The sequence below is a fragment of the Odontesthes bonariensis genome, chromosome 14 (genome assembly GCF_027942865.1).
Source record: "Odontesthes bonariensis isolate fOdoBon6 chromosome 14, fOdoBon6.hap1, whole genome shotgun sequence".
Lineage (NCBI taxonomy): Eukaryota > Metazoa > Chordata > Actinopteri > Atheriniformes > Atherinopsidae > Odontesthes > Odontesthes bonariensis.
The window spans coordinates 12399221-12420305 of NC_134519.1; the positions used below are offsets into that span (position 1 = coordinate 12399221).

A 21085-nucleotide genomic window follows, 5' to 3' on the forward strand; every position below is an offset into this window, starting at 1 on the left:
CAGTAAGTGGAGGTGCACAGCTGGAACAGGATTTATACCCTTTTTTTTTCTAGGTTTAACATGCCTCAGAGATCAGATCAAGGGCATAAAATGTCTTGGAGACTCACCATGATCACGAAGTCCTTAAAATCGGAAGAAATTCCAGATGGTGCTCGAGTGGAGTTCGACATCACAGGAGACTATAGAATGTCAGTAACTCTAATTTAAAAAAGAAAAAAGAAAAGAAGCTGCCTTTGCCTTCATACCCATTTATCACATGGAATTGTTTGTATACAGTTGTTTTATCCTCGCAGAGTGTGTGTATGGGAGACGGAGATGAGATGAATGTAATTAAAGTTTTTTAATTAGACGCTGTTCTTTTCTGGGAAGCCTGTGGCAGCGCTGGGTGGAGCCTTAGTGGAGACAGGAGGTTTGCGGTCTGGCTGATGGAACCACGCCGGCCGGGGTAATGGAAACCGGGTGTTCGCTTCGCAGATATACACATACATGCAAACGCACACACTCATGCCCACACACACACACACACACACACACACACACACAAACCCCGAGCTGGAGAGAGAGAGAGAGAGAGAGAGTATGCACACACACACAAACAGCCGCAAAAACCTGTGCAGACATGAATCTGAAGGCACAGCCCCCATAATCCTAATATGTACCACACATTCACGTACACTCATGTGAAAATGTGCATTACAGAATACAGCCGAGTGGAATACGAGCTCTAAATAATGATGATGTGTGCATCTGCATGCATAAAAACAACTGACACACACACACACACGGATGAGCACACATGCATGAACGCACTCTCACACACTGCCTGTCATTCACACAAGAATGTGCGTGCACACACATAACTCATTACAGATGCGCACGCTCTGATGCATGCACGCACACACTCTCCGCCCCCTCCTCTCGCTCTCCAGTCATTACACATGCATGCACACGCACACTAAAGCAGTTAGGCGCATGCTTGAGCACGCACTTACAGGAGCACATCGTTTCAGACCCCCCCCCCCGGGCACGCACACATTGGATTTCAACCTTCTTTGGAAAAAATAAATACACGCACAGGCTGTCACGAAACAAAGACAACCACACACACACACACACACACCCTGCAACAATCAGTGTAACAATGTGACACAAACACACATCCTGCAGCATCCTCCTACACGTGCACTTACAGGAGGGCGCGGGGCCAGGAAATGCAGAAAACAGATCATCGACTGACAGTAAACGCAAGGCCCGCCTTTTTCCATTAGACACTGACGTCAGTTTTCCACAAAACTGTTTCACCCCAAATTACAGGCGATCGAGCTTCTCCGCTGGTGACAGTCAGCAAACAGGACGGGCGCTGAGGATGATCTGCGGGGACAAAGTGTCACAGCAGCCCGATGCTGCACTGGCTGAACCGCGAGCACTCACACATATGGAAATGTATGGAAAACGCTGAGGTGTGACAGCGCATACAGTTCACCCATCTCAGCTCCCCCTGACAAACCCTGCAGCTTCTCTGCCGGCGTGTGCGCCCCGGACAGCAGGCAGCATCAGGTCAAACCGGCCAGCAACAGGTCACTGCTATGAACAGGGCACCATCTAGTGTTGCGCGCAGAGTATGGGAGAGCAGCGGACCCCCCCTTCCTCCTCCTCTCTCTCTCTCTTTCACCTCTTTATATCTTCAGGATAAAAGGAAAGCCATGTTGGGTATGTGTTGGCCGGCTTCATGTCTCGTGCAGAAAAAAATGTGGTTTTCCTCTCACGAGACACCCAAAATATCGTGTCTGAGTCAAACTAACAGAGCTGAGCAACAACAATCAGAGCAAAGCTGGAGGTGCGGCAGCGGCGCGTGGACCCGGAGGGTTGAGGATGGGGGCTGGGCGGCAGATGCGCACGCGTGCACAAAGTCAACTTACAAACAAACAAAAGGTTGAGGAGCTGCTACCTATCCCGATGGAAGAAGTTTAGATATGAAGTAAAGATACATTAATATCGTGATTATTCTTATTGGGATGGAGCTGCTTGTTTTGTCCACCCGAGATGAACAAAATGCTGAAACTGGCTCCAAAAACAGTGAGTTTTTAAAAGGACTTTAGATGCTGTCACTCAAACCTTGCTTTTCTTTTCCCACAGCTCACACTTTAACTTGGCAGAAAGCACGCGTGGATTAATGATGGCTCCTGCCGACTGGGCCAACCTTCTGCTGAGGGGTCTCACCGTCAAATCATCAGGCGCACGAGGACTCCACATGCGCATGTTTCTTTTAGATGCAGACCTATGGACACTAGGTTTGCAGCTCTGAAGATTTTACCCACAGTTCATAGCAGTTTGACGTTAAATACCCAAACAGGGAGGACCCCCAGGGACAGAAAAATAAATAACCAAGCACAAACGGAGAAACAAACAACAGAAGAACAAATAAACATGTAGAAATAAACAAAAAGCTCAGTTGGTAACACCGAGATGATACCTGATCAGATACGACTCCTTTGTTCCAAACTGACAACAGTATACTCAGCAGTTTATCCTGCATTTTCAAGGTAAAGTGAGATGACCTTTTGAGCCTTTGCACCACTCAATGCACCAACAATGTGACGTGAATCATGTCTGTGAAGGTTTAATGATTAGGTCTGAAGGTGGAGATAGCGATCAGGCCTTTATGGGACCGAGCGATCATTGATTTCACCCGCTGCGACAGGTCCAGGCGTCCTCGGAGGAGTCGGGAAGCTCTCTGCTGTGATGATACAGACCAAACACGCGTCAGTTTTTCAATTAGTGGGAAATCTGCATAGAAATGTAACGCTGTGCATGATCTTATGATCCCTCTCGACAGCCTGCAGGTCCAGTCTGAGCCGCTGTGGACCTCAGAGCAGGTCAAGTTTAATATTTTATATAATAAGTGGAGCTGAAACACAAGTCATTTTTAATCCTTAGAAGAATGTTCAACGATTTTTTTTTTTTTGGATATTGCTCACCTGGTTCCATATCCTGTGTATACTTTGGAGTTTAAGTGAGAAATTAATACACGGACACTTTTTTCTCTGAGATTTTACCCGTTTGCCTGTGCTGCCGGGAAGCGTTCAAAGCATCAGAATATACATCAAACAGGGCTGTCACGGGGCTGTCATGCAAATAATTGTGATAAACTATTCATATTATATATTATGCCCCCTATATTACAGGCCTTAATCTATCTGAACATTGCAAAAATTGCACATGGCAGACGCGACGTGTCGGCAGCAGAGCACAGGCTCGCAATGAGGTGACGTCATCATGTCAGATGTGGAAAAACCAGCCATCTGTGGCTGCCTTCAAACAGGTGAGTGTGGACCATGACTGAACTGTTAATCGCGACAGGCTTCACCTCCACAGATCAGTTTCTGGCTGACGGGACAGAGGACAGAAGAGACGAAATTAAGACGAATCTCTGACATATTCCGGCTCCGCCTGATTCAGGTGTACGGGGCAGCCCATCGACCCGGTATGGCAGAGGGGTGGTAATGGCCCATTCAGCTGAATCGGGGGGGGGGGTTGGAGCAGGAAACATCTAAAAGATGCAGGAGAGGGGGTCAATGACATGAAAAACACAGATTTAACCGACTTTAAGAGACAAAGTAGCCCTTTAATGCCCCTTCGGTATCCTCTTAGAAACTGTGGATGCTGCGTTTAAGCCTTTGCTGTTACCGAGTGATTCTGCACGACACCGATCCTACAGAGCGCCCTCAGACCCTGTTCCACCAAAAAAAACCAAACTCTGCAACAACAATAAAACACAGCAAATGGTGTTTATTGTCAAAGTGGAGGAGTAGGACAATGTTATATGTGCATAATTCATTATTGTGTACTCTAGTTGTGCAACAAACTAAGCTACAGTATATATACAGACACCTATCATTAACTGTTGATAGCTGGATGACAGTTATACTGTATAACAGTAAATCTAGTTGGCCGGTTGCTTGGGCAGGACGGCCTCTGGAGGCCATCCGTCAGAGGCCCAAGACTTTGGTATCATCTGCGCCAAATGCGAAATGGTGACTCTTACTCTTACAGTGTAATATCAATCAATACAACTAAACACATCCATTTAAAACATCCACATGAATATACTCAATGCAACATATGTTATGCAGAAAAATCCCTTCCCCCGTAACCCCCCATCCCATCCCCCCCCGACTCTGCTTCTCTCTTTTATCTCCATAAAATCCAGTAAAGGTTAAACAAACATTTAAATGTTACACATCTCATTAAAGTAAAAGAGAATAACGTTATGAGAACCCTCGGTCTAGATAGCGACGATGCTTTGTGAAAAATATACGTATAGTAGAGTGAACTAAACATTTACATGACTTTACAGGTGGAAAGGAAACATTGCTCTGACATAACTCTTTAGAATAATAATAATAATAATAATAATAATAATACAGCCCCACAGTCTTATGAACATGCTATGATCTCGTTACTCACTCCGATCGCTGTCCGTGTGACTCGAGGCCACGCAGCCCGTCACCGGGTCGTGGTTGTGTCAGTGTGTATATACGTGGGTTTTAGGTGTGTATGTATGGGTGTCAGTATGCCAAGGTGTGTGTGCGTGTGTGTGCGTGTGTGTGGGCTCAACAGTCCCCCGAGTTGTGCGAGTGTGGCCCGGTCTCCATTTTCCAGTCTCTCTGGTCGGTGGCGTCTCCCTGGCCGTGCTGGGAGGCGACGGGCGACATCTGTCTGCGCGGGTTGCCGCTGTGCATGGTGTTCCAGTGGCGCTTCAGATCCGACGCTTTGATGAAGGCCTTGTCGCAGGAGCCGCAGTTGAAGGGCCGCTCGCCCCGGTGCTGCCGTTCGTGGTCTTTCAGGTGAGACTTGTGCTTGAAGGCCTTTTCGCACATTTGGCAGGCGAACGGCCTCTCGTTGCTGTGGACCCTCTCGTGCCTCTTCAGGTCGGGGCCCCTGATGAAGGCCTTGCCGCACACCACGCAGCGGTGCGGCTTGAAGCCCGAGTGGATCTTCAGGTGCTCCTTGAGGTGGGCGGCAGTGGTGAAGGCTTTGGGGCAGTGCTCGCAGCCGTACGGACGGTTGGCCGTGAGCAAACGCTCCTTTTTGGCGTTGTGGTCCATGGGCTTGGCCCCGGCGCTCTGGCAGGAGCCGTGGTCGCGGTGGCCGTACAGCAGGTACTCCAGCTTCATGTCGCTGGAGGTGGCGGAGCCCCAGCTGTGGCTATGGGGGTCTTTACCCATGTTGGTGTTGTAGTTGTGCGGCTGAGTCACGTGCGAGCCGCCGGGCCCCATGCCGTCCATCCCCTGGTCGTAGAAGCTGTTCTTCCTCACCTCCTCCATGGCCAGCTCCTTCAGGATGGCATCCTGCGCTCTCATCCCGTGGTCCCCCGGTGCCTGGTTCTCCCGGGTCTTCATGTTGGTCAGCTCGCGTTTCTGAGTGCACAGGTTATCCAGGAAGTTGATCCCCAGGATCTGACCCGATGACATCATCATATTGATGTCCTTCTTCCTCACTGCCAGCCGGGCCGTGTACATGTAATTGAGCACCTCCTCGAAGATATCGGAGCGGATGAAGTCCAGCTCCACGATGGAGTTGTCCTCGTCGCTCTGCTTCTTGAACAGCTTCTTAAAGTAGTTGCTGCAGGCCGCCAGGACGCAGCGGTGAGCCCTGAACTCGATGTTCTCCACCACCACCACCACATCACAGTGCTCACCTTCCATCCTCTGCTGGTTGAGCATCTTCAGGAAGGTGGCTTTATGGTCATAGTCGATATATCTCAGTAGATCAGACATGCTGCAGGTCGAATAGGAGCAACCTGCAGAGGGAAAGCAGCAGACTGTCAAATATTTTGCTTTGCAAAGATGCACGTAAGCGTCCTGCACAGCTGAGGGGTGGAGCTCTATCTGCACGCCCCGTACAGTATACACAAAAGTAAGCGGACAAGACAACCACGAATTATCGGAGGTAGACGCAGCCGAAAGCTCATCTGTTTGTAAACGATCAGCAGAAAGCCAAAGAGTTGGAGAAAAGTGGCTGAATCAATCATGCAGAAAGCCTTCAGGAAAAAAAATACGACAGGCCCGAGAGCGAAACGAGCCGGAGCGGAGCTCTGGAAGAAAAAAAAAAAAAGACACAAACACAAACAGCAACAAACAGACGCTCTTTTCTTTGCGGCAGCGACGCGTTTTCGGTGCAGAGTTCGCGTGACAGTCGCGCGGCATGCAAAGAGGAGAACCCGAGCGAGAATATTTCACATTTCACTGCGCCCAGCCATTTTGGTCACCAAGCCTCCATTGGCATGTTTGTGCTGCTTGAAAGTCAGTTCGCAAACAGCGGCGGGAGCGGCGGCCAGCAAGCGGCCGAACCGCGCGGCGCTGTTTTCCGCGCGGACCCGAGAGCACGAAGACAAGATAAAAGTGGAAATACCCAAAGCCTGAACGCGATCCCCGTGTTGTCACGCAAGGCAGTCGACGACGATCCCGATCCAGAGCTGTCGTTTTTCCTCTTCCTCCTCTTGTTGTGACTGTGGGGCTTCACAGGAAATGCGGCATTGTTCTGCTGCCACCTACAGCACCGGAGAGGGTACTGCAGCCTGATCGTCTATTTGTGGGCAGATGAACCACTCTGCGCCGGAAAGCCAGACCATCTCTCTGGTTTGTGGTTGTAACAACGTCCATGTCGGTTATTACGGTCTCGTTATTGTCGTTTATACGCCTCTCCAGCAGAATACCATAAACAAATTATGAAAATGAAATCAGTCCTAAATCCAAACCTTAAACGACTCATTTTGGTTATGTTTACCACAGCAGTGTAATGAGACGTCCGTGTGATGGTACCATTGAAGACTTTAGAAAATCATCACCGACTCGACAACATATCTTATTGGTTTGAATAATATTTTAGACCAGAGGTCTTCAACAGGGGGTCCGCGGAGGTACTGCAGGGGGTCGCGAAATCTTTGGTTGATTAGACGATTTTTAACTTTTTTTCCAAACAGTTTTTTTCTCACATTGTATTCAAACGTGTGCCATCCACAGATGGTTTGAGGATTCATTGTCCCATCTACATGCATGTTTAAAGTTCAAATCTGTGGATTATTTGAATAGCTCAGTGTTGTATGCAAGATGTTTGTTTATAAATAGCAGTGGCACGGCCACCCTGTACCTTGCACATGTTTAAAATGAAAAACATGAATATATTAACCTGTGTATTATTTGAATAGCTTAGTATTGAATGTACAATAACAGAGTAGCTATGTTTATACACGGCACTAGGCCCCGTTAAATATAAAACACAATTGTATGCCATATAAATAGTAGGGGGGGTCCCTGCTCCAACTCTCCATCAGTTTGGGGGTCTCTGGCCTGAAAAGACCCCTGTTTTAGACGTTTTAAACTCAGAGTTGCTTTACGTGGACATTAGACTAGCGACTGTAAAGATAAAGTTATGAACCTCTAAAAATGTAGCTCCACATTCTAAATATTCTTTAAATATGTATGAGTACACAGCTCATTAAGCGAATAAAAAAAGTTCACTTAAGTTTCTTAAGTGGTATTTTTATGTTAGATACAACTTCATATATTTCTGGTAGTTTAACTGACTATTTTACCAAAGTGGTGGCGGATGGAAGCCTTTATCTATCGTGCTTTTACAGTCATATTGCATGCCAATTCGGTTTCTTCATTAAAGCAGCTTTTGAAGACCTTCCTACTGATCAGGGAATATTTCTGTAACTCAAAGCTTTCTTGCCAGAACTACCCAAGGAGTTAATTTCAGCCTCATCACTGCTCATACAGTTATTATGATTAATTAATAACTACTTTGTACTACTAAAAAAAAAAAAAAAAAATAAAAATATATATATATATATATATATATATTTAAATTCTCGCACAGCTCCACGCCGAGCAGAAGTGATAGCTCTTTCTTTTTGAAAATCTTCTGCACGCAAACACGTCCTAAAGGGGCGGAGCTTCGTGTTTTCCGTACAATTACCATTGGCTGAGAAAAAAAAAAAGCCTTTTAATTAGCCTGCGGGTTCTCCTATTAACCGGTCAATTAAGCGTTCAGGAAGTTTGATGTAATGAATAATCTAAACACCGCAGGTTTTTTACACTTCTGCCTCCTATTGATACGTTTATTTTCAACCTCTAAAATGAGATTCTGTTCAACCAATAAAAAAAAAAAAAAGTCTTAAGGCATAATAAGCAGACTAAGAGAAAACTCTTAGTCTAAAGCCTGCTTATTATGTCCAGAGACAGACAATCCTGCATCTGAAACTGTAGGATTAATCAATTGGATTAGAGGAAAAAAAACAAAGAAAGAAATTAACACAAAATTCGTAGCAAAAGCGTTAAATTAGCTTTACTACGTCACATCTGATCTCATGTATATGGAAATGAGCAAATCTTAGCAATTAAAAGCAGAAATCAACGAACGGGTCTATTGTAGACTCAAGCTTTGGTACTGTGGTCATTTTATTATTTCAGAGGAAAAGGGCAAATTAAAGAATAAATGCATTTTGTCACTTTTATTTCACCTTTCTGTGGAGAACATGGCTGTACATGAACACTATTCAGATACATTTGAACAGAAAAAAGGGAGGCATACATGTTCAGGATGCTTGGGGCATTTATTTTGGGCTGAGCTCAGCCATCTGAACTCCTCACCCGTCACACAAACCTGGAAGTTGTGCAGCAGCCGGACTTCTAACCTGGAAAACATTCAAAGCCTGCAGGGGCACATAAAAACCTTTTTTTCTTTGATTCCTTGGCTTTTACTAGAACAGACCTGTTGCGGTGGTGTAAAGCAATTGATGAGAAACAGTAATAATAATAATTAAAAAAAAAGAAGCTGAAATTACGATAGAAAAGCAAAATGCAATTCAAGTAGACATGACACCGTGGAAGCTAATTTGCTGTTTTCCTTGGGAAGCTTTGATATGTACAGTGCTGAGCTGTAGTGATTTTTGTAGTGGCATAAAAAAAAAAAAAAAGTCACTGTCTTAAGGGAGTGAAGCAATGGTTTTGCTTTTGCAAATGAGGTTGGCACTTCTACAGCGAGCTTAAATAGTGTACGCTCTCTAACATGTACAGCCTACAGCGATTTGAAGTTTCTGGAGTGATGGCTTTAGTTCATAAATAAACATTGCTACAATAATTATCCTCAATAATCATAAAAATGCATCAAAGTCATAAGGCAGTGAAAGCAAACAGTTTGCTTGCTGCACACAGGGATTCGGCGTGCAGACAGATTTGGAAACCATTTTTCAGAATCAGTTTTCAGTATGATCTTGCCATTAGTTTGAAAAATGCAACATTGCGTCCTTCTCATGCAGAATGCATTTATATGCTTTGCAGGTGATGTTTGCGACGGGCAGCGAGCTGCAGTATTTGGAGAGTAGGAGCTTTTGGAGTCGTCTGAGAGTCCAGATGTAGTAAGTAGAGTTGTAGATGTTGTGTTCAGGGAGTTTGAACAGAAAGTGGCCCTCAGAGTTATTCCTGGAAGAGCAGAGGAGTCAAAAGTGAATACATCATGCATGTTTAATCACCCCAGAGGCTTCACTGCCTCAGTGCAGCCTGCCAAACACTGAGAATGAGCCTGATGAAAGGTTACGGCAGTTTTGACCACATAAACTGAGGCACAGACACACCACTAAATGATAAAAAAAACAAACACACACAACATAGACACATGGGCTAGTTGGGCAACACACACTTCCCAATTAATTCTTATACAGCACATTTAGGATCCTGCTGTCTATTTAGACTCTGATGAAAAGTTATCCAACAGCTGTAGTCTAGTATCATCATGCTTTATTCAGTCACCTCTTTGTCAGAAAGAGTGGAAAAATTCAGAGATGGGGTATTTAATGACAGGAATTTCTAAAGAGGGAGTTAAACTTGATGCAACTCTTGTTAGAATGTAAAAAAAAAAAATAGATAAAGTGGAAATTAAGTTGACGGGTGGAAGTGTTAAGGTCAACGAAGGTCATTTAAATGTGAGTGTAACACTAAACTATTTAAAGATACAGGAGAGTACGGTATGCTGCGCGCTCATGTTGGTGGATGAAAGCTGCTTCTTTAAAACTGCTGCATTTCTAAAGAGGTGGAGCGAGTGAGTGACCTCAGGCTACAGTGTTCAGCTGGAGGTGAACTTCCAAAGAACCTCTCCACAGAGACACTAAAATGTTGGGTCTGATAGTAAGGAAGGTTCTCAGGCAAAAAAGACTGAGTGAAATAAGCAGGAAGTATCTCAGTCATGATGAGAGCTGGTTGAATGTTCCTTAAAGCAAAGAAAAGGGGCTTCAGCGTTTCATTTCTGATCTCCTTCAGCAAAGGAAACATCGGACCATTCTTTACAAAAAGGAGAAAACTCCATCACACAATTCCTTGAGTTTCGATAAGTTTCAGGCAGTTGTGCTATGCTAACAATGATCCATGTAAGAAAACTTTCTATAGTGTATGTTTTAGCTAAAGAAAAAAAAAGACCCCTACAAGCTGCTGCACTTGGACCTGGCTTTTCTTCTCCCTGGTGCACAACTAATGAAATGGGAACATTATGTATAGAACGGTCTTCATTATTAACAGGTTTTAGCAGGTTATTATGCACCTGTTCTGAGTACGCTTCAAATGCAAGTTGGTCAACCGTAAAAAAAAAAAAAAAAAAAAAAAAAAAAAAAAAAAAAAAAGATGGCAATTCAGTGTATTTCAAAGAGTTAAAATGGAATTAAAAAGATTTCTTGGTAGGTTTTTTTTGTGTTGTTTTCTGAGGGGCCTGAGGGAATCCTGAGGTGTTCCCAGGCCAGAAAGGACATACGATCCCTGCAACATGTTCTGGGTCTGCTTTCGGGCCTCCTCCCAGCCGGATGTGCCCAAAATAAACTCCAGGAGGCATCCTAATGAGATGCTTTAACCACCACCTTAGCCGACTCCTTTTGATGCGTAGAAGCAGCTGCTCGACTCTAAGCTTCACACATTATCTCTAAGGCTAAGCCCGGCCATCCACCTCAGGAAACTTATTCCAGCCGCTTGGATCCTCCATCTCATTATTTTGGTCACTACCCAAATATAGTGAGCATACTGTAGGGTAGGGTTGAGGGATGGACCTGTACATTGAAGGCTTCCCTTTTCGGCTCAGCTCCTTTATCACCACAAAGCAACCTCCATTACTGCTGAAGAAACCCTAATCCATCGGTCCAGCTCTTGCTTCATCCAATCATCACTGGTGAGCTACTTAAACTCCTTTGCTTGAGGCAGTCCATGAACACCACAAACAGGATGACAAGGGGCAGCCATGGTGGAGTCCAACACATAAAAAAACAAGCTCAACCTTGTGGCAAGGATGCAGACACCAGATCTCATTTAGGTGCTCTTTATAGGCACCTAAAGCCTCGTTTCCACTGTCAGTGCGGTTCGGGTCACTTTGGGGTCAGCTTTGCGTTCCCAAATTTACAAAGGGGACCCTCAGGGGTGGGCGGAGTGCGTGCCGAAGCGTAAATAGCAAATAACAGCAAATAACAAATAACATCCATAATTTCGAACCACCTCCAAGCTTCTTCAGCTTAATGCGACACTGGCTCGCGGTCCGGTTGAAAACCTACTCTCTTTTTCGTTTCGCACAGCGCCATCCAGCTCCCGCTGCACAGCCTCCTCACCAACAACGGAGAGCAGAGCCTGGGGCCGGTCCTGTGTGCTAGGTACCTCAAGCAGAAGGGTTACACAAATGGTAACGGGTACAATGGGACCGGTACGCTTCCGTGGTAATGGAAACACAGAAATAAGCGAACCGTTCTGAACGACCCGTACCGGACTGCATAGTGGAAACGAGGCTTAATAGCCCATAACAGCGACTCAGGGGTGTTCTTCAAGTCCACAAAACACACAAAATCCCATGAGCCTTCAGCAGATCTGCGAGGGTAAACATCTGGTCACTGCTCTGCTACCCTGACAACAAGCACACTGCTCCTCCTGAACCTACGGTTGGACAACAGGTCCAGTGTTCACAAGGTATTACGGTGAGCTTCTGTTACAAAAAAAACCAACAAAAAAATCCAAATCCAAATCCAGACAAATAATGGATGCAGGAACAGGCCCGGAATGTGGAAGAGGACACAGCAGGAATATCAGGAAAGCAGAACTATGGATGAACTATGGGAACATATTCCACACTCCATCACCTCTATACTCGGCTTTCAGACAGACAGAGACCGCAGACATAGCGGCAAGAGTAAAGGAGGAGGGATCGCAGTGGTTAACAACAGACGTGTTGAGACGAAGCGTCTCTTTGTCTCTCTGATATATCGGACGTTTGACTGCTCGCTCCCATCCATGTTGTGAACGGAGAAAGTTCCCCGCAGATGCAGCTTGTTGTGTGGCATTTAGAGGTGTGGTTGACTCAGCTGCTCATTTGGGGGCTCCAGTTGTTCTGAACTTTGTTCATCTTTAAGTCTCCCCATAAATATTGAGTGAAGGAGTGGATGCATCTATACTGAACATAGAAATATGATGTAAGACTGGGGTTGAAGATGTATCGTGTAGAAAATATAGATTTTTTATGCTGAACCTTGTTTTTATTAGAAAATTTACACTTTTCTTTCCACAATGAATTGATTAGCTTGGAATAATGGAAAGAGTTGATCACAGGATATGCTCCTCATATTTCAAACTGGGATATTTCTAAGAAAAGAATGACAAGGTGATAGTAGGATTTGAATAGTTTTGTTGGTCTGCAAATAAAGAAACAGGAATCCATCTCAGGGACCCCTCTGTGATGACTTTTAAAAAAGACTTTTGGTGAATAAAGCATGACTTTGAGGAACATGTTCTACTTTTAAGAAACTTGCAATTTGCTGTGAGTGCATTGTTAAAATGAGCAACTGTTGCACTTTTTGCTGCTAAATTTTTCATATTCTGGCCCATAATGTGCATCTCAAGAGGAAAACACACACACACACACGGAGAATACATGTAGTACAGGGTTAGTGCTTTTCAGACACAGACAGTCAGACGTGGACATTAAACAGCACGCGCACACACAAATGACTGAGGGCAAGGCTGCAGAGACAAAGCCAAGCATTCCCATCGGGTGAGTCACGCAAGCGCACACATGCATGCTCGCTCATCCCAAGCCCTGTGCCTTGGAATCGCAACAGTCCGACACAAATGAAACAAGTTTCAGGCCCAAAAGGTAAATCAGAGGAAACAAGAGTGATCGGCTTCCACATGTAGAAAATGCTTAGGAGACAATTAAATGACAAGTTCCTTCACGCAGCGCCACACCGACCAAAACCCTCAAAACACCGACAGTGGACAAGTTGAAACACAAACGGCTGCATTCGTGGAGGCACGACAACGGCGGCTGCTGACCTATTTTCTTCCACACCAGAGGAAAAAAACAACTAAGAGGAGGATTAAGTCAAATTGTTGCGAACACAGGTGTCCTGGAAACATGGTTTAAACACCTCAGGGATAAACTCCCAGCTCAGGCTTAGATTTCTGTGAAGAGTGGACTCTTTGTGCTTACGCGCCACACAAACATATACAACTACTGACTTTAGATAAGTGGCTTTTCCTGAAAGCCTTGCTGGAGATACCGGTTACAGTTTTTCAATCTGAAATTTGGATGAAAAAGCCTGATGCATACTCAGTGGTAGCAGGAGTTTCAGGAAAAAAACTAATCAAAATATCAATCTGCTTCTTCGGTAGCTGGTTCATCAGTGTACACAAAAGATCAGATTTCAGTACGGGTAGGTTTGCAGTTCACAGGCCGAGGTCTCCGAGAAGCAGAAGCCGGTTCAGTCGGTATTTAATCTCATCAGTGCAGTTCCCCCTTTGTGGGCCATCACAATGTGAACACAACAATGTATGGGAATGCTTTGACAGAATACTGTGTAACATGACGGCATTGTTGCTGATGTTTCATACTCCTTTTTTTGTTTTTTTTTAGCGTTAGATTGTTTGGAGAAAAAGATTGCAATTTAGAATCTTTTTTGAGATGCCAAACTGTCTGTGGTTCATCGTGTCAACACTGTAGCTGCTTTACTAAAGAGATTAAGTTGCTTGCCAGCAGGGGACAGTGTTGCAGCCAAATGAAAAGAGATTGCATGGGAGTGCCAGCAGCATTACAGTAAAGGTTTTTAAGCTTTGTCATTACCAGCTGAGGCTACAATATCCGGTCTGTGTGCAAACAGGCACCTGCAGTAATTTTTCCCGGAGCAGAGCTGGAGAATGACAACATCATGATGCACAAGCTGTAAGTGCTACAGAAGCAGGGTTATCTGGACCAGTTAGAGGAAGTGCTGATGGGAAAGCTGCATGCGAGAGCCCAGACTAAACCGGACGGGGCCGGGACCGAGACTGGGGTCTCGTTGTCTTACCTGGGTCAGTCCTCCCCCTCCTCTGGTGTGATCTCTGTCTCTTTATGAACCACTACTTTGGTCACTGACATGTCAGGATGCTGTTCTTTAGCCTCCTTTATGGCCTGAGCCAGAGCCTATATACGGGAGTGCAGCGCCAGGAGGGAACACCAGGGGGAGACAGAGAACGGAGAAGGGCAGGGAGGGAGCGGGGATGTTGGGATTGTAAGTCAGTTTGCCAACAGGGAAGTCACCTTTCAGTCACATCTGTCATAGTTTCAGTATTGTTAGGCTGCATTAGGAGTTAATAATGTAATTAAAATGTCATTATGTGGCTGCGTGCAAAGTGCATCTTGTGGCCCTGCTGGTCACTGTTCAGTACTTAAAAAAAAAAAAAAAAAATGTGTTTAATATATCAAAAGAATATTAAGGATAGCAGAAAATAAAGGAACGACGTGAAAACCTCATCATGGTCGATGTCTGAGTCTCCCGTGATGACGATCCTCTTCTCGATTCTCGTCTCCGATATCCCTCCTTTCACCATCTGACAAACAGGAAACGCAGACATGTTTTCTGTTTCATGCTCAACAATCTTCAATCTTCAGTTCAAAGACAAGTGTTCAGAGTGCATCCCTGTAAGTTTGGGGTTTGACACTATAGGACCTTAGAATTTTGTTCACAATTTTTCAATATTTTGGAACAAATTTCAAATACATAACAGCCAGAAAAGAAAAAGCATTTTCTTCCTTGGAGGCCATTTTGAATGAGATTTTCAGACTAAAAGTCTTCAGTATTCCGCACGATAACATCACCGTACAGCTTTAGAGCTCAAGCTGACAACAAACATGCAAACATGGTGGTCAGAGTGGATAAACATTTGCATAAAAAAGCCTCATTACGTTTGTTACTGCTCTCCTCAGACTACAAGTGAGAAATGAGACATAAAGTGTCCCAAAATATACACCTCTTGTCCCCACTTTTATTCCATGTAATTATGTTTTAATTGTCCAGTAAGCAGAGAGACTGTCAGGAAAACAGCAGCTGTGGAACTGTTTGAGTCTTATGTTTAAGAGCTACAGAGACAACAAATGCTCCCTGACCTTTGTGATGTGTGTGGTTGTCGTGGTGCTGGTGGTTTCCGAGGTGATGGTCTGAGCACTCAGCAACACCCCGGGGTCTGCGTCACCATTAGTGTCAACCTGTCGAGCAAAAACACTCCAGATTTGTACTTTAATTTCATTTTTCAGATAAAGCACATTTTTACTTGTGTTCAGCTGTAGCCTTGAAGCTCAATTTACTTATCGTCAGCAAAGCTGTAAAGGCCCCATTGTGTTTGGCCCCATTCAAAGTGCAACAAACCGTAAGAACCAGAAACACGAAACCTTAAATAAAAATACCCGGGGCCTGAAATCAACAGGTCTCACTGTAAAAAACACGCATCTAAAGACTTAAATGCTCTTCAGTTTCCAAGGAAATCAGAACAAAACAATCAATAAAAGACAGATGAATAAGGAGCTAAATACATAAACAAATAAAACAGAAACTCATGAGAAACATCAACCTAAAATCTGAGACTCCTGGTAACTGACTGACTGGATGTGATACACATGTGAAATGTGGACGTTATTAACCAAGAAATGAAGGTGACGACTCACTCGATGCCTCAGTTTGGTCACATCTGATGAAAGTAGTCGTTACTTTGAGCAACAACTGATAAATGAAAACTTCTTTAAATACCAGAAGTTGTTAGCTACTAAAAGCTTCATTAAAATATTTCACAATGCACAAAAAAAAAAACCAAACCAAAATCTTCTTTTCCTTCATTTTTGTGAATCTTTATTTTAAACCGACGAAAAACTGCAGTTTGACAAATGTGTCATCACTGCCTGAAGCTCTGCGAAGGTTCGCGGCACATTTTCGCTCGTTTACGACTCCCTGCTGGCTGCAGAGAGAGTTTAATGCAGAGGACTGTACAGCGGGCTCATCGGCACGGTGAGAGAATGCTTTCAGACTCTAATTGTTCACATTGCAAAATTTAACAGACCAGGTAGGCATTTTTGTGACATACTAGTGCATTTCAATGTTTTCCCCCAAACAAATAAGTAAAAAGTCTTGAATGTCTGTGCTGTGGCATCACTGTGTTATGTCATGCGTATTACTTTTAGCATGTTAATGTCACACCACTACTGATGTTTGAGTCTTGTCCTTGCAATTATGGGAAAAACAAAACTACTAAATCTGTTATTTTATACAAGATACTTCTTACTCAAAAATATAATAATAATAATAATAACAACAACATCAATTTATGGTTTATATTGTCAAGAAACTGTTCAAAAAACATCTAAATATCTTCAAACATTTGCAAATCTGTGACAGGTTTTGGTATCGTTGGGATTCCACCTGGTGTGTATTTGATGGGTTCATCGAGTCCATCGATTCTACTTTTTACTGTTCCCTGTCGGATACTTTGAGTCTACTGTAAAATGTATAGAAAATCTCTCTATACAGTGTAGCAATGTGGCGTGTTTTCAGATGGTAATTCTCTACAGTTGTCCAACTATCTGACACAGTTTGCACATGATCGATTCCAATGTCAATTTAAGATGTTCCAGTTTCAGTTTCCAGGCCTCACACCAACTTTACTGTTTAGATTTTTCTGTCACCACAGCTGCTCTTTTTGGCTTTCCAGATAACATTTCTGCATGCTGCCTCAGCACCGAACGGCAGGCATACAGAGTTAGCAACTAGCCGAGCATTTAGCTTCTAAAAACTGGATATTTTCCTCAAGAAGCACTGGACCCACATTCATCTGGTGGACACAAACAAGGGTAATCACGGTGAAGTCAGACTGTGTTATTGTGCACCTCTGCAGCCTCATAGGTGATGGTTTTTGTCTCCGTGTGGATCACAGGCGGGTCTTTGGCAGCCGCGTCCACGCCGTCAGGAGTCTAGCGGTCAAAAAGACAGAACAGGTACAGATGAGTGTCTGCAGAAGAAGACCAGTGTTTCCAAAACCATCTGCACTCTATCACAGCAAGATGTCCTGCCTAAAATCCACTGTGGCAGTGTTCACTTTCAACTGTGCCCTTTTGTTCTTAAAATAACACTCCACTGATGTACATGAAATCAAATTGACACAAATAAGCTCCACATGCTAATAAAATATGCCAAATACAGTCACTGCAGGGTTTAAATGTCTAAACAAGCATGCAGTCATGCATTAAAGTCTCTAATCTAGTTTAATCTAGTCAAGGAGAGGGTGCTGAGGAATGTAAATCACAAGGTTTTGATCAAGTGTGTGCACCGCGTCTCATTGAAGCTTCTCCGTGCGGCATCGAAATGTGACGTTAGGAGGTTGAGACACGTCCATGCTTTCGGTGGAGTTTGGGAACTGGTTACTGGTGGCAGATGGAGTCGCCAGGAGGGGAGGCGGTGGTGAGGTTACTGGGGCCGAGCAGGGGCCACAGGAGCTGGTGCAGGGTTACCTCCAACTGAGACGTGTCTGTAGACGACGTAATGGGCTCAGGCTGAGATGCTTTGTGTGGGCTGCATTTCTGCTCTTCTTTCAAGACCTCAGTTTCTATTTCTTCTTCCATCACATCCGACTCCTTTCCATCCAAACACTTGCCATCCTCTTGCAAATTGACTTCTTCCTTGATATAATCTTTTTCCGTCTCTGAATCAGTTGGTTCACCCTCCGAGTTCTCCGTCTGAACATGGCAGCATTTCTCTCTCCCAAAGGGCAAACGGCCTGAAATCTTTGGAAAGGTATTTGGCTCTTCATCCTCTGAAAGCTGGAGGGCCCCTGGAGAACATTCCTTCACTTCTAACACTGTGGGGAGCACATCTGCTTTAAAAAACTTCACCTCATCGGAGAACTGGACTCTGTTAACCTGCACATCCATCTGCTTCACCCCTCCATAAGCTTCGAACCCTTCAATTCCTCCTCTATACACACCAGATTACTTTCCTCCTCTCCGTCGTCCCCTTTGTCTTCCTTTTCACAAACTCTGACTTGAACAGGATCAACAGTGAATCTAAAGCTGTCCGCTTCATCTCTCAACACAGATACCTTGCCCTCCATAATTCCATCACCACACGTTACTTCCTCTGATTCCTTCTGTGCCGCTGAGCTCAGCGCTGCAGACTCCCTCTCATCTAACCCAGAACTTGCTGCTACAGGCTGCACAAATGCACACTTCTGACTGTGACCCTGCTACACAGTCCAGCTCCCTGCTTTCAGGGTCTGCCGACACCGTGAGCTCGGCCTGTGCGCCCTTTGCCGTTTGGATATTCACCGTTGGCTCGGTTGACTTGGCCGGCGCTGCTTCCGTCTCCGTGGCAACCACCGCCTGCTCCTCCTGATCATCTGATGCCTGTGAATGATAATTGCAGCATTAGATAATGTTGTTGCATCACCTTGATAAAACAAATCTAAACACTACAAGGAAGTCTAAGATCACACCTAACGGGGAAAAAAAGCCGGTTATGTTGGGCAGCTTTTCACTGCTTACATCCCGACAGAACGACATAGTTGGAGGACAAAATTTATAAGGAACAGAGAGGTGTGGTCACCTTTTCAAAGGAGGAGACCAATCCCAGGGTAGACTGGTTGGACACAAGAACAGAGAGAAAGGTACAGAAAAGACAGTCAAAAGTCATACTGAACAGTAAAAGAAGAAAAAAAAAAAGGTGGAAAAACGAAAGGTTTGAAAAGTTATGATTGTATGGAATACCAAAATGTAGCTTATTAAATGCTCCGATTTATGTGACAATGAATATCCAGCTTTAGACTCTAAAGAGTCAATTTGAACTAAGCTGTTTCAGAACAGAGAAAATATCTACTCTTCAGGTAGATCCATACAATCTTTTCTACCCCCTGACTGGTCTCTGAGGGTGAGGGGATTTTGGGGATGAGGCGGGAAAAGCTGCAGCGGTGGCACCCGGCCAAGGCTATGAAGTCACCGCTTTCAGGGAACTGATAAGGGAACTGAAAGGAAGAAATGGTGTAGCTGAGCAAAACGGCTCCCATTTCTTTCCTTATCGGCTGCGGGAGTCAGCTGCTCGGGTATGGGAAGCTGTTTTAGCTGGAAACCAAAAAAATAAAAGTAAAATAAACAGTTTATATCAAGTAAGAAGCTGCAGGCTGAATTGCAACAGAAACTGGTGGCTTTGGCAGTGTGAGAGTAAACTCTGGGTGTTAAGGGACCGTTAGCCATGCACAGGGCTTGATTACACTGTTGTTAGACTGGTTCGGCTGCGGCTGCTGGAGGGGAGGCAATGGGAGCAGGTGGTGGAGATATGAAGGGAGGTAGCCAAAAGTGAACTGTTGCTTTTAGCTTTCATACAGTACCACTGCTAAGGATGCAGCTGAAGATTCAGGAACTTTAATCTGAGTCGGACTGGGTTTCGGTGGCTCAGTCTGGACTTCTTCAAAGGTGAAGAGTTCCGTCTTCTGCTGCAGCCCATCGGAAGTCTCCACCACTTTTACGTCCTTAACAGGCACACTGATGACCTCAGAAGCCTCCGTCTTCACTTCCTCTGAAATCCACGATGCCATTGCCTTCTTAGGAGAGTCAATACCTTTAATATGAGTCATTTCATCAGTTTTTATCTCCACATTGGGACTCCACCTCTTGGCTACTGCAGTCTGGCCTTCTACAAGAACAGAAGTGTCTTCCTTCAGAGTTTCTGGCTCTTCAGATGCAGACAGTATTTCATTCTTGTCAGCTTCCAACTCTCCCAGGACAACGAGCTCCTCTTTTTCTACCAAAGCACTTGTCTCTTTGCCCTCAGTGTCCGCTTTTTCCTCCGCCTCCTTCAAGATAATGAGCGTGCCCTTCTTGTCACTGATGGCCTGGGACACTTCCTGTCTCACAGCTCCGGGGCTGATCTTCACCACCGACCTCTCGGACACCTCTTCCTGGGAGTCCGGGGTTTTCTCTTCCACCTCCTCCCTCAGGGTCCCGTCCAGGAAGACGTCGTCATCCATAGTGGTGGACATGCTAATCCCGTGAGGCCCCGAGGAGGTGGCCCCATCTGTTATGATACTGTCTGCCACGTATTTCACCAGATATCCTGCAACCTGGGGAGCAGCCTGGGGAGACACTTGACTTATTGGAGAAGGATCGTTCAAGTTAATGGACAGAGGGCATCACACAATCAATACATGCTGGAAATAGGCTCTACAGAGTCGCTCCTCATATTGAAATAACACACACACACACACACACACAGACACAGACTGAGCTCGACAAGTACGTGCACCAAGTTTCAGCTGGGATGTTTTTTTCTGTGCAAAAAGAGAATTTTATCTCTAAAAGAACAATGAATCAAAACAGTAATAACTGAAATTTTATCAGTAACTGTCTGCAGCTGAGGCTGATCTAAAGACACTAGGACAGATATCAAATTTAAAACGGCTTTCATTTTGTCAGAGTGGCGAGAAATGAGTGAATCCATCAACAAAAATGTCACAAACTCTTTTGTTATACGCCACCAACAAAGTAAGAGCCAAACAATGTCCGCATCCTCGTGAAGCCGGGACAGTAAAAGGGGCCAAAAGAAACAAAACAACAACAATACACTTCCAAATGTCCTGGCATGACTAACAGGAAGCAGCTTACCTCAGTGTCTTTATGTCCCGCCTCCTCTTTTGTCTGATCTCCGGCTGGCTGCTCATCGTTAGTCTGCAAGGAAATACACAGGTTGCACATATTCAGAGGAGAAGTGGCATGT

The 21085-nt window shown here is 44.8% G+C and overlaps 2 protein-coding genes across 11 annotated transcripts in view; both read right to left on the reverse strand.

Moving 5' to 3' along the window:
- Nucleotides 1-4173: 4173 nt before the first annotated feature.
- Nucleotides 4174-6526, reverse strand: LOC142398766 (zinc finger and BTB domain-containing protein 14-like). Its single transcript, XM_075482912.1, has 2 exons — nt 6415-6526; nt 4174-5803 (listed from the first exon to the last, which is right to left on the reverse strand). Exon 2 carries the CDS (start codon nt 5778-5780, stop codon nt 4614-4616), a length of 1167 nt encoding a protein of 388 aa, XP_075339027.1. The 5' UTR covers nt 5781-5803; nt 6415-6526; the 3' UTR covers nt 4174-4613.
- A 1921-nt stretch (nt 6527-8447) lies between these two features.
- Nucleotides 8448-21085, reverse strand: part of epb41l3b (erythrocyte membrane protein band 4.1-like 3b) — a 43257-nt gene continuing 30619 nt past the window's right edge. For 8 of the 10 annotated variants that reach the window (XM_075482913.1, XM_075482917.1, XM_075482919.1 and 5 more), the window contains 10 exons: nt 20974-21036; nt 19701-20444; nt 18923-18955; nt 18646-18723; nt 17833-18105; nt 17212-17295; nt 15445-15543; nt 14808-14888; nt 14366-14481; nt 8448-9488 (listed from right to left, as the gene is read on the reverse strand). In XM_075482913.1, coding sequence (XP_075339028.1) covers nt 14371-14481; nt 14808-14888; nt 15445-15543; nt 17212-17295; nt 17833-18105; nt 18646-18723; nt 18923-18955; nt 19701-20444; nt 20974-21036 — 1566 coding nt within the window. In that variant the 3' untranslated portion in view covers nt 8448-9488; nt 14366-14370. The remainder of the gene's footprint in view (nt 9489-14365; nt 14482-14807; nt 14889-15444; nt 15544-17211; nt 17296-17832; nt 18106-18645; nt 18724-18922; nt 18956-19700; nt 20445-20973; nt 21037-21085) is intronic. The other 2 variants (XM_075482914.1, XM_075482923.1) reach the window with 2 other exon arrangements.